General features: G+C 57.1%; 1 protein-coding gene across 17 annotated transcripts in view; it reads right to left on the reverse strand.

Moving 5' to 3' along the window:
- Positions 1 to 5,756: 5,756 nt before the first annotated feature.
- LOC111160844 (bridging integrator 1) overlaps positions 5,757 to 13,351 on the reverse strand; it is a 54,984-nt gene continuing 47,389 nt past the window's right edge. For 7 of the 17 annotated variants that reach the window (XM_022524223.1, XM_022524230.1, XM_022524227.1 and 4 more), the window contains 4 exons: positions 8,785 to 8,874; positions 8,420 to 8,530; positions 8,010 to 8,111; positions 5,757 to 6,403 (listed from right to left, as the gene is read on the reverse strand). In XM_022524223.1, the coding sequence (XP_022379931.1) occupies positions 6,296 to 6,403; positions 8,010 to 8,111; positions 8,420 to 8,530; positions 8,785 to 8,874 (411 nt within the window). In that variant the 3' untranslated portion in view covers positions 5,757 to 6,295. Of the gene's footprint in view, positions 6,404 to 8,009; positions 8,112 to 8,419; positions 8,531 to 8,784; positions 8,875 to 9,801; positions 9,910 to 10,886; positions 10,911 to 11,424; positions 11,533 to 13,351 lie in introns of all 17 variants that reach the window. The other 10 variants (XM_022524232.1, XM_022524229.1, XM_022524231.1 and 7 more) reach the window with 3 other exon arrangements.

Raw genomic sequence — 13,351 nt, forward strand, 5'->3', positions numbered from 1 at the left:
CCAAACAATGTTGCCACCGGCCTGCAGACACTTGGAGAGGAAATTCTAGAATGTGCTGAGCAACTGCAGTCTTTTGTTTGAATAAGGACACATACGCACACTATTTTGAAAGATCTTAAATGTAAATCTTGCCTATGGTCTTTCAAAAAATTCATGTGAACAAAACAGAGAAAGGTTTGCAGCTCACAGAACAGTGGGGCAGGGGGTGGATGTCACACTGGGGAAACCAACATTTCAGAAGAGACTATGAGCAAGTGTGAGTCTATGGTGGTGTGCCTTGGGGCTCACAAAATCTCAGTGACTGTCTTACAACTAATCATAGCATTGTTCTCCTGTCCACCATCGGGCCACCACCCTGGGTGCTAGGCTTCAGCCAAGACTGGACCCAGGCTGAGACGGAAGTCGGCTGTGACAGACGCAGAGCCCACACAGACTGCTGACAAGGTTCAGTCTTCAGGTCAAATTAAACAGGCAAATGCAGCCAGGTGAAGCCCCGGTCTGCCTTTGAGTATTTGAAAACCACACTCCCAGACAGGCAAAAACAAAACAGATTGCTGGGTTGGGGTGATGGGACTGGTGCTCCTTTGCTCCAGTTTCCAGCAAACAAGGCTCCCTGGCTTCTGCAATTAGCTGTGGTGGCCAGAGGGCAGGGTCCAAGAAGAGCATGGTGGAGCACCCGAGGCAGGATGCTGACCTGGATGGAGCCAGGGGACCCAGAGAGTTCCTGCTGCAGGGGGAGCTCAGGGGAGGGAACAGCTAAGCTCAACCCACTATATGCAGCATGACAAATGCCAGGACAGACAGAGGGACTGATGGGGGCGAGCTCAGAGGAGGTGGCTGACTCCCGGGGCTGGGCACTCTGCTCTAAAGGGGAGTGGGTGTCACTAGGAGAGGAGAGGGCCTGTCACTGAGGGCACTTGGCCACAGCACAGCAAAGAAAAGTAGGACAGCGAGAAGAGGCCAGGTGGCTCAACTATGTCACCAAGATAGTAGATTTGAGACAGGGAGTAGAGGAAGATGGGGTAGAGAGATGGTTGGGGGCCAGCTCCTGAAGGGTCTGGCTAAGGGATTTGGCTTCTGTGGGAAAACATAGGAGCCATGTGTTCAGGAATGAGTCTGAAAATTGCTTTGGCAGCCATAGTCCACTCCAGAGATGGACTTGGGGGAGATGCCAGAGGGCAGCAAGACCCACCAGAACACTGCAGCTTAAGTGCAGGAGGAGGTGACAGGACCTGAGCCAGAAGGAAGGGGAGATGGGCAGGAAGAAACCAATTATGAACATTTTAGGAGGCCAGAGGACTCGTGGCAGACCTGGGAGCTTGAAGTAATCAAGAACGCTTCAGGTAATGGAAACCCCCACAGATGTGATGGGTTTATTTGTTTCACATGCCACGTCAGGAAAAGACAGGCGGGTTGGAAATGAACACAGTTCTAGGAGGCTATCCCTCCACCTTTCCATTCCGCCATCCTCAGTGAGTCCTCCTCTGTTCTTATTCATGTGGCCTCAGGCTCTTAAGACAGCTGCTGTACCTCCAGCTTTCCTTCTAGACAGGGAAGGAGGCAAGGAACTTTCCGTTGAAAGAGCTTCGACTTTTTATTTGGGAAGGGATGCCATCCTTCATGCCATTGGCCAGGACGGCATCATACAGCCACCCATAACTGCAAGGAAGGCTGAGTGACTTTAGTGGAGCTCTTTGGTACCCTGAGTTTGGTTAGGGAGGAGAAACAGAAGAGTATTGGCTGGGTGCCTAGCAGTGTCTGCCCCTGGGGGAGGTGGCAGATGTCTAGGGGATACCACGGGTTTGACAAGACTAGCCTAGAGGCATAAACAGTTTGAGGTGCCCATTGACTTCCAGCGAAGATGGGCAATTAGATACACCCACCCAAAGCTTCAGTGAGGACCCTGACCTGAAGCCATAAACTTGAAGTCACCAGCGCATAATGACGGAGGATCCTCCCAGCCTCTTCCGCAACTCTGCTCTATAGAAACCACGAATCCTCCAGGACAACCAAAGTAAGAATGACAGTGTCATATCAGGCTTCTAGAGGAAGGAACCCCATGGCCTTGCCTCTAGGGCGGTTTCTGTGTAAGAATCTTGGCCCACCGTGCACTTATCATCTCCTTGGGGAAGAGCTGCACCTCCTTCCTGGTCGCCTCCAGACATTCATACAGAGCTGGGCACATCGAGGACAGGAGATAAACGCTGGAGGCTGACAGGCTGGCGGCCGGGACCTCTGCCACCCTGAGACTTGAACAAAGTGTTTCCTTGAGCAAGACTCAATGTCCCTCTTTGTCACTGTGTGTTGACCTTGGCCGGCTGGGACAGGGAATCTCCCCCCCCCTCCCGCCGCAGCCGGGGTCCTCATCTGTAATCAGGGCTGTTAGAAAGGCTGCTTCCTTGCTTGCTAATTATCCTTTCTAATTATGCTGAGAAGGGCCCTTCCTCAGTGATTTGCTCTTCCGCAGCCAGAGCTGGGCCTGGGATGCTGCTGGCAGCTGCCTGCCCTGTCTGCCAACAGGCTCACAGGGCCCCTCTTAGGAGCCCCAGCCTGAGAGCAGGCCAGGCAGGCTGTCTTGACTGCCTTGCCCCTCTCTGGCCTCGTGGACCATAAATGGCTTCTGAATGGGGCTTTTCTTATAGGGAGGTGTTTCTCAATTCCTCAGCAGTCCTGCCTCAAAACCTCTTCCTTCCCTCCTGACATCGGTGGTCAGGCCGCCCAGAGGCCCTCCTCCTGCCTCCTCTACAAACTCCCCCACGTGCCCTCATCGCTTCCTTCAGTGACCCTCAGCCTCAACCTCTCCCCTGAGCTCCAGGCTCCCCAGCGAGGCCCTGAACCCCCACATGCCTCTTCAGCCGACCCCCTCCTCTTGCCCAGGCTTGCCTCCTCTTCCACTTGCTTCTCCCTGTGTGGGCTGGCACCTGCCTGTTTCAGCTCCCAGAGACGCCTATCACCTTGACAGGCTCAGCAGAGACTCCTCCTCCCATGGGAAGCCAGGGTGCTAGCTCCTTTTTGTCCCCAGAGCCTTGAAGACACAATCACAATAGTCCCTCCTGTGGTCCTTTCTTGCCTGCTTGGCTGTGAGTGCATCAGAGGTAGGAACCACACTTCTCTGTAATCTCTGTAATCTCAGGGACTGTGCGGGAGATGGCTGGTGAGTGAGTGAATGAATGAATGAATGAATGAGCAAGTGAATGAATGCTCAGGAGACTGGATCTATACAGACTCAGGTGTATCCTCAACCACACAGGCTGAGGAAGACAACACACTGTCTACACCATCTCCCGTAGTGGGACAAGTTCTGGGGTGAGGCCTGCTGGAACATGGAGGAACACCCCCACATGAGTTATATTTCCTGATCACATACTGACCCTCTTGAGGTGAGTAATGCAAGGGTCTACCCAGTCTCACACACGTTTGCACTCCCAAACACATACACACACACACACACACACACACACACACCCTACTGGTAGCCTCCATCCAGTCACATTCCCTGGTCTCGTGGCCCCTTCTAGAAGACACCATGCAGTGCACACTCACTGGTTTGAGTTCCAAGAACCCATCCCCCATATCCTTGGAAACCATGACCAAATTTGTGCTCAGGTGTCCACCCTCTTTCACTCAGCTCAGCCCCACCTCTGGCTCAAGGCCTTGTAACTTTGGGGGCTGATCAGAGGCACCACCACCAGCCACAGAAACTGACTCAGCACTGGGGACTCAGGCCAATGAGACAAAACTTTGCTGAGGGGCTTCTGGAAAGGAAGACTCGTGTCCCTCTGTGGAGGTCTCTTCTGCACATTGCAAGTGACAGACATCAAACCTGAAACTTTGAGAACCTGTCCAAAGATGAAGCCAACCCCAGGCAAGAGGGGACCCAAGAGCATCACAGAAGGCCTAAGCTATAGCCTGAGTGCCCACTTACTTTAGATGCCAAGAATGCCCAGCCAAGTCTTGCTGAGCAAATGAACCCAAAGTTTGGTCACAGTGTCTCCGTTCAGACCTGGTATTTGGGAATGGGTGACACTAGGGGTGTGAATACTTAAATTCCCAGAGGCAAAAACCACAGGTGATGTCAGGGTTGGTGGGACTAAGAGAAGCAATGCCAGTGTGGTCTCCAAATCCAACCAAGGATGAGGAACAAGAGGCCAGCCAGAGCTGACCAGTGTCTGAGTCGCTGTGGAAGAGCTTGGGAGCTGGCAGGAAGGAGGGGAGACCAGGGGGACTTCCCAGGGATGGTCACTGTTTGTGCAGAGTCTGTGGCCTTGAGCAAGGAGAGGGGCCATTAGCCATGACAAGGTATGTGTTGTTCACCTCTAAAATTTTGAATTCCTCTCAAACAGACACAAACCTGGTAGTGTCCCAGCTCCCAGACACTCGGCTGCAGGCCAACTGCCTACCATTTGGGCAGGGGTACCACACCCAGGCTCCCTCCCTCTGGGAGCTATCTGTGCAGGGTCAGCTTCCTCCACCGCCTACACAGAGCTCCCTGCAGGCGCCACCCCTGGGAGACGGAGCAGGGCTTTTCCTGCTGAATGCAGCCCCACCGCAAGGGGCAGGACCTCCTTGAGGGTCAGGGGATGAAGCTCAAAGCCACCGTTTGATACATCCATGAATCTCATACTGAGACAAACCTAAGGCAAATGTTTTGTCCTGCACAATGTGTTTAAATTTCTCACCATGAAATAAAACGGAAGATTCTCACGGCACACCCCCGACCCCAGGTTCTGAAGCACGGTGGAGGGGACCAAGCCTGAACTTCAAGCCCACCTCTGCCAGCATGAGTGGTCAACGTAGGAGGAATGGACAAATGAATGAAGAGCTAAAGCTTCCGAAGCAGGGGTAACTGGAAATGAGCTCAGTGTGCCCCGCCCCCACCGTGCTCACGGAAACCATGGTGGGCAGAGCCAACACGGTCAGCCACAGACAAGGAAAGGCCACAGCAGTGATTATCCCCCCTGAAGCAAAGCTCAGGGGTTTTACCCAAAAATAAATCTAAGACTCTGACGTTCATCTCCTTCACTGGCTTTTCTCCACTATCCAAAGTTATGTAGGGAGACGTCCCTTCCACCTGGAAGTCCAGCGGGTCCCCAGGCCCGCGAGCATAGCTCCAGACCCAGGCCACCGCTGTGTATGTCACAGGCTTGTTCACAGCGGCCCAAGCTCACTGAGCAGCGGAAGAGCTGGGCCGCATGCAGTGGGGACCTTCGTGCTGGAAAGCGAGGCAGGTGGTGTGAACAGGGAGAAGCTGGCCCGGCTGTGCTTGTCCTTCCTGGCACCAGGCTCAGGCCTTTCCCATGCCCCTGAGGCCAACTGTGCAGATTCACAATCCTGTCCCACTACTCACCAGCTAGCCACCCACCCTCCTTGGGCCTCCACTTCCACATCTGGGAAATGGAGTCCTGGCACCTGAGCCCACAGTCCTCACACATATTAAATAATGTCACTTAGGGCGGCACCTAGCTGGCTCTTCCAGCTCCTTCCCTGCCTGTCTCTTGGCCCCCATCACCTACACCCCAACCGACCACCAGTCTAACGGCCAGGGTGCAGGGGCTGAAGCATTCAGTGGGGCCCAGAGCAACTCCATAGGCGATGGTGAGCACACCGCAGCTGGTGGGGCAGCTGGAAGAATGGAGCTGCCCGGGCAGAGGGTCAGTGGGGCGGACTGCCTCGGTAGAAAACCCACTGATAATCACAGTGTGGTCGCACTGCAGACAGGAACGGAGTGAGGACAAATAAATGAACACAAGTTTTCTGCGTGTCTTTGTCAGTTGGTTTCATTTTGTTTGGAACACTAAGGTTTATTTTCAAACAGCACACAGACGTTCTGCAGGGCAGGACCAGGCCAGGCCGATGTCTGGGTCCTGAGGTCTTTGGAGAGACCCGACCCCACCCACAGCAGCTGCCAGGAAAAAGAGGACCCTTGCCCGGGCTGCTCAGCCGAAGCTTCAGGCAAGCGTGGTGGCTCGGCAGTCCCCAGGCCCCGCCCTGTGGCCGGGCACACATGCGGGCACAGTGTGGGGGCGGGGGAGACCGGGGTGGCCAGGAACCTAACTAGGGGACACAGCAGCTTCAGGAACACTGGTGATTCCACTGGACTTGCCGAAAACAGGCTCTTTGGAAAACAACCTAATCTTTGGGAGAACACCTCTTGACTTGGGTCTCTCCTCTCAATTTCCCTTTTCTTTTCAAAAGTTTAAAAACAAAATCAGGAAAGAAAAAAAAAAAAAAAAGCCCACACATTTTTCAGGAAAAGGTGTTCTTCACACGCCCAGAGAGCTGGTGGCTGCTGCCCTCACTGAACCCGCTCGGTGAAGTTCTCGGGAAAGACGCCCCGGCATTTCTCCAGCTCCTTGTGCTGGTTCCAGTCACTCTCCTTCACGCCCATGAGCCAGCCTTCATCCTGAGAGTGAAGCGGAGCACCCAGGTCACACAGGGAAGGGGACAGAGGGCACTCAAACCCTGCAGGGCATGGGTCACACTGGAGACCTGCTGGGAGGATATCCCCTCATCAGGAAGACCTGATCATTTCCTCCAGCCTATCACACCCACCTGAAAGAATGCCTCCTCCAGGCAGCATTCCCAGCTACCCCAGATTCAAACCAGCCCAGGCTAGGAGCCATCTGCCTTTTATTTAGCAGGTGGATTTAACTCTGGCATTTGGGCGAGTCCTCCTCTCTCTAGAAAGGCAGCCTAACTGCTGCACTGGTCTGAATGTATCTGAACACCCTCAATCCCAAGCCAGGAGCTTCCCACTCTCTGGTGCCCACAGAGCACATCAGGGGTTCTTCCAGACTTCTACGGACCCAGAAATTTCTGGTGAGCATTGACCAGTTAAAGTTTCTCAAGTGACTCAAGGCCACCCCCTCAAGCCCTTTACCACACACCTGGCCTTTGCTTTCAAACTGACCCCTCACAGGGACCACCTACCCAAGCCCTGACAAGATCCCTAGCCCCAGACCCTGACCCCTGGGCCCACAGGAGCCATACATCCCTGCCCAAGGTGGAGGCCATCACTGACCCCACTAAGCCTGGGATCTCCCTCGGTCTTCGTTATGTCATGGCCTACCAGTCACAGAGCCTATGTATGTTCTCTGACCCATGTCCACCCACCCACATGACTCCCACTGCGGGCTGGGGGCCAGGATTCTGCTTCTTAAAATCCCACCCAGTCCAGGGCTGGCCCTGGGAGGACATGAGTGGAGAGCCGGGTTGAGAGGAATTGGCATGTTTAGCACTGGGCCCAGTTTAGCACTGGGCTAGGAGGTTTGTTACTCAAACCTCCTAGCCCTTGTGGCCTCAGTCGATACCTACTACACTCAAGTCTCAGCACCCACAGTGAGCTTCCTGCTAAGAACCCACAGTTACCCAAAGCAAGCAGCCTGTGGGAATTTAGGAGGGCAGTCCCTACTCTGTGCCAGGCCCAGTCTCCACTAGGAGCTCACTCTGAGATAGACTAACGAGGAGAAGCCACCGCAGGGAAAGGTATCTGGCCTGGGAAGCAGCTGGGGACACAGCTGGGGGTGTTTGGGGGTCCTGCAGGAAACCACACACTGTCCCTGTGGGCAGGGGGCAAGGCCAGCCTGGAAGAGGCAGCCCAACATGAGGCTGACGAGAGGACACCTCACCGGCTCGCTGCTGGGCCAAAGGTTTCACGGAGAGGTGGCCAGGGATCCTGTCCTAGGAGGGGAAGGAGACTTTGAAGGGTAGGGGAGGAGGAGGGGAGAAAGACACCTAGATGCAAAAAACCTGAGAGAAAGGCAGAGCCAAGAAGGGAGGAAGCCAGAAGGAAAGCTGACAGCCCGAGGAAATGGACAGAGGGGACACGAAGACCCAGGGAAATGTGACAGCACGGGAGGAGACACCAAAGGGAAGGGAGAGACAAGGGAGAGAGGTGAAGGGAGGGGGAAATGAGCAAGGGGAGAAGAGAAAAAGAAAGAGAAGGAGGGGTGAGCAGCTGCTCACTGGTGGGTCTCTGCTGCCCCCTGCTGGCCACTCCTGCCCCTTACCTGCTCCTCAGGGTTCTGGAAGGGGATCACCAGCACCACGTCACCAGCCTTGAGCTGCAGCTCATCCGTGTCGGTGGCCACATAGTCATGCTGGGCCTGCACCTGCAGAGATTGGGGGAGAACTCAACACCCCATCCTCCGAAGCCTCTGGTCCCACCTGCAACCTAGCGCAGAGCACCAGTCCTTGTGGTAGCTTCAGTGTGCCCTGGAAACATGGTGACTGGAAACACGGGAAAGCAACAGGACCAGGGCTCAAGATGCCACCTCGCAGACTGGGTAGCAGGGGTAGTGGGGGCAGGGGAACTTTGGGCAAACGCACGTAGCGTCCTTGCTCAGTGCCCTCATCTGTAAAAGGGCACTGTCGGGTCAGATGATGGCAGAGGCTGTGGGGTCAGCTGGCCAAGGCTTACCTTGAACATGAACCCCGGGGGCAGGTCCAAGCGTCCCGCCCCGCTGCCACCCTCCACGGTGCCGTTCACAGTTGCTGAGAAGGTCTCTACCACCACCGCAGGGAGAGAGCTCTGGGGGATGGAAACACAGTCAGCATGGGCAGGAAGCTGGTCCCAAGAGAGCAGGGGCCACAGGGGCAAGGGAAGGGGAGGGTCTCTGTGACCGATGCCAGACTGGTCTGCCTCCGGGTTCCTCGATAGGAACTGTAACCTGGACCAGCACAGAGCAAGGAGCATAGGCAAGACACAGGGCTGGGGAGCCACGAACGGGAGGGCAGGTGGACAGCAGGAAAGAAAAGACAGGGCCTTGGCCCCTGTCGTCTTACGGAGGCCGCTTCACTTGCTGCTGTCTCCCCGGGCTCCTGGGCTCCAGCCGCAGGTTGGGTCCCACCCGCCACCTCCGAGGCCTCCGCTGGCTGCAACATAAATGCCGGCATGGGGTCAGACACAGGACAGACGCTGTAACCAGGACAAGGAAGGGGGGCATGGAGGGCAGTACCCCAAGTGGTGTCTAGAGATCGCCAGTGCTACTGTGTGGTACAGGGAGCCCCTGGAGGAAAGGCCAGCTTCCTGCCCCGGGAAACAGCTGGAGAAGCAGCTGGAGAAGCAGCTGGAGAAGGTGCTGGCAGCACAGAGATGCCAAGTGACCTGCCACACAAGCCCTTGGGTGCCACCAAGACCCTCCCTCACAGGCCCTGCCCTCTATGCCCAAGACCTGGTCAACTCTCAGCTTTTTCCCACCTTCCTGGCCTGGTGGTTGAGCCAGTAGATCCCACACTCGGGGACAACAGTAAGCACCTGTTCCAGCCCCAACAACCCAGGGCAGGACAAGCAAACCCCAAGAAGGGGACAGCAGAGAGCTGGGCACCATGGTGGGGGCCCAGCCAAGGCAGAGTGGACACTGCCCAGGCTCAGTCAGGCTGACCTGGGTCAACACTCACACTCAGCCAGTTCCAAGCTCTGGGAGCAATCACTCAAGCTTCCTAGCCCCCACCTTCCTCATCTGTAAAAGGAGGAAATGTCTAGGTTAGGGAGAAAATTAAATGAGAAAATTCTGGAAAGTGCCTGCCATAGGTCAGTAGATGCTCTGACCACACCTGCCTCCATCTGCGGGAGGACTAAATTGGGAGGCTGGGGCTGGCGAGGAGGAGAAGGGCCCGTCTGGCCTGAATCACTGCAACCAGGAGTGACAAGCCCCATCGTGGGGCCTCCTGGCTCATGGCCCTGGCCTCACCATCAGGCCCAGAGGCCTTGTCCATCCTGTGCCCCCTCCTCGGGGCTCTTCCTCACTGCTACACCCCCAGAGACTGGGGACAGGTGGAGGCTGGCAGGTGGACACTTACTTGGGCAGGCCCCGGCTCGACTGTCTGGCTGGGCCAGGCCACAGCAAAGGTGCCCTCGGCAGCGCTGGGCTCCCTGGAAGGCAGGCTGCCAGCTGGACTCTCTGTGGGCTAGTGACGGGCCACCAGGGAGAATAGGGTCGTGGGGGGAGGGGGGAGACCAGGGAGGAGAGGTTTTGGGCAAGGGCACGAGACAAGAGAAGAGAGTCGTGAGCAGCCCAGTGTTGGCAGAAGGGAGACTGGGTACCTGTGGCAGGCAGCCTGGCCCAGCGGCGGACAGACATGGAACCCGTAAAGAGAAAACCACACCCACTTCCTTGCTCCTAGCACTGCCAAGGGGACGAGCAGGTGCAAATGAGCCGCACACAGCTCAGCGCCCACCAAAACCCACTTATCAAGGTGGCTGCCCACACCAGGCTTTCTCTGGCCTCCCCCAGAGTAAGGTTATGTGGAGCCTTGGAGCTGGCGAGAGACTGTGCTACCAGCAATTCCACACCAGCTGCCCCTGATCCTGCAGAAGCCGCACCGTGTTTGCTGATGATGTCCCATGCCCTTCCTGAGCCGCATACCCGAGCCACCCAGTGATGATGACACCCACCCAGCAGACCTGCTCACACAAGGACACCTGGGCTCACCCTGTTCATCCTGTATCTCAAGCCGCCCTCCCTCTCCCCTCTGTCCCAGCAGCTCCCTGATGCCACTGCCCTGTAGGGCCCCCACAGATAGACAACTCCTCAAGGACAAAGACCCTCCACCCCAAGGCCCCCCTCACAGGCCTCAGCCCAGCAGGACACCACATCCCTCCCAGGCAACTGCTCACAGACCCTGACTACGGAGCTGAACCACAGACCCTCTTCTCCAGCTAAGCTGAGGAGCCCCTTCCCCACAGGGCTTGGCTGAGAGGAGCTTCTCCAGACGGGAAGCCATGGGACAGCTGGAGACAAGCAGCGGCAGCCCACGCCCTGTGCGCACAAGCACTGGCCTGTGCGGGCATGTGCATGCACCTGTGAAAAGGCCAGGGCGGGACCGGACACACATAGAGAGCAGCCCCTCCCCCCAGGGGTGGGCACAGAGCAAACACCGCTTACCTCCCAGAGGTCCCATGGAATTGACTAAACGCAGCAGAGAGGGAGAAGGAGAGAGTTAGTACAGAGGTTAGTCGGGGAGAGGAGGGAAGCTGTCCCCAGTGACCCCCAACCCAGGTCCCTACAGCTCAGCAGGGACAGGGCAGCATGGAACCAGGCTCCTGGGTCTCCAGAGGGTCAAGTCCTGGATGCCAGCCAGGGGGAGGAGACCCCAGGCCAGCGAGCACCCAGACGTGGGCCTGCTGCAAGGAGAGGGGAAGGACGCTGACAGGGCCCCTAAGTTATCGAGTGAGTGTTCAGTTGACCCTCCTCTTGAGGGCCTTCTCCCTGACCTGTGTGTGCTCTTACCCTCCTCCTGCTCAAGGCTGGAGGAGATGACAAGAGCTGGGGGCCAGGGGAAGGGCAGTGAGTGTGAAGAGAGCCTGTTGACCCCACGACCCCAAAGGCCTGGCTCAGATGGGCACACATGGCCAGACCTGAGCCCATCACCCAGTGCCCCATAGACCCATGGGCCCACAGGTGCTGGTGGACTCAGACCAACCTGACCAGAGGGTGTGGGTGCCTTCACAGGGCTCGCCACAGGTGGGAGGGGGTCAAAGTCCAGGTCCAGCAGACTGGCCTGCTCCGAGAAAGGCCCCGGGGCCTCAAACTTGGCAGCAGTGGCAGAGGAAAAAGGCAGTTAGTGACCAGCTGGGAGCATTCCATGGGGTACACACGGCAGATGCACACACTCACAGACACCTCCGCCTCACACACAAAGGAGCACGGCCTGTGCACAACCCTGGCATGAGCTCCTCGCACACAAAAACAGCACCCACCACCCACCTCAGACACCAGCAACAGACCCACCAGGGCAGCCACTCACCAGCACCAGCCCCGACTCTGTCCTGCAGGCCGAGACGGTCTCCCAGCGCCTGCTCCTCCTCTCTGCTCCCCACATCCTCGGGCTCTTCCAGCCTCCCCACCCCCACCCCAGAAGCAGCACAGTCCACCACCCTGGGCTGGACAAGACCACACACACTCCCTCTAACTGAGAGGGGGCCCCTAGGACAGACCCTGGCCAACCCTTGCTATCCCTAGACAGACAGGTCATCTGCAGGGACACCCACCTGCCCATCAGCTCCTCAGAGTGAGGACAGGGCTGAACCAGAGCACACTGACTAGGAGCCCAATCTTAAGTGTGGGTTCCCCAACACTGGGGGCACCTATGCTCAAACTACAGGTCCTACCCCCAGCCACCCCCAGAGACTCCCATTCAGGGGGCCTGAGTGCAGCCTAGGAATATGCTTGTAACAGGAAACTGTGTTCACACTGAGAAGCTGGGCCAGACAACGCAGGGAAAGCTGCCCTTGAGGAGATTAGGCTGGGTCAGGCGGGGCCTGCTCAGGGGCACCTCCCGTTCACGCACAGGGTTGCCCTTTGGGGGTCAGGGAACACTTTGCCTGAGAGAAAAGGGCCCTGGCTTGGCCCTGGGTCCTCCTGCCCTACTTCATGCGTGCCAAGAGGGCCAGCCCAGCTTCCCATGTCTACTCGTTCTTGATGGCGCCCAGTGCCGAGAGAAGCACCTTTCCTGCCTGTGTCCACCTGAAGTCTTCCATCAACAAGGACCCAAGGCTTTGGTCCTAGGGAAACGGTCTCCCCAGAAAGACCTTCACACCTGAGCTGTGGCCTGCCAGGAGAGACCCAAGACTCTTAATTCTGAGAACCCAAAGTACCAGCTGTCCCATGGCTCGGAGGATAAGGCATCCACTCTGGGCCAAGCCACAGACAGAGCCCAGGCCAAGTGGTCTCACTTCCTCAACATGGGTCCCAATCTTCAAGCCTCTGCCCTAGGCTCACCCCTAGCCACTAACTTTCCTTAGGTTGGTCCTTATCTAATGGGCCAGGGCTGGGGTGGGTGGGGGGAGGGGGTGTCACTGCTCTGACCCCCAAACCCTGCCCTCTCTAAGCGAGAGAGCGCTCAAGACTCCATGAGTGCATGGTTTTAGGTGGCCTCCCACTTGATGGCAGCAGCATTTCCCTCCCCCAGGTAGCCCCAGCACCAGCCCCTTGTCAGAAGTCCATCAAGACCAGACAGCTGCCCTCTCATGCTCCAAGGGGACAAGGTCGCCAGGCCAAAGGCAGACCACATCCTCCTACCCTACCTCCCAGCTGGCCAGCTTCCCCCTCATGGAGGATCAGAAACTGTCCTTTGGTGTAGGGACACAGGCTACTCACCTGAGCCCTGCAGAGCAGCCCTGTTAGCACAGCCTCGCCAACAGCCCACCCCAGCCCCAGGCAAGAGCACCCATGGTGTACGCATCCCCTCCCCCTGGGACAAAGATCTGGCTCCCTGGAGTGGGCAGATAGGGTAGCAAGGCAGGCATGCAGCGAGCGTGAGAACAGAGAGGCCGACACACTCAGTGCAGGCAGGGCGGGCCCGTGGGTTCCTCACCTGTTAAATGGGGACAACAACCCCCTCCCGGAGT

Source organism: Enhydra lutris, unplaced genomic scaffold (genome assembly GCF_002288905.1).
Source record: "Enhydra lutris kenyoni isolate GAN:26980312 unplaced genomic scaffold, ASM228890v2 scaffoldscaffold78, whole genome shotgun sequence".
Lineage (NCBI taxonomy): Eukaryota > Metazoa > Chordata > Mammalia > Carnivora > Mustelidae > Enhydra > Enhydra lutris.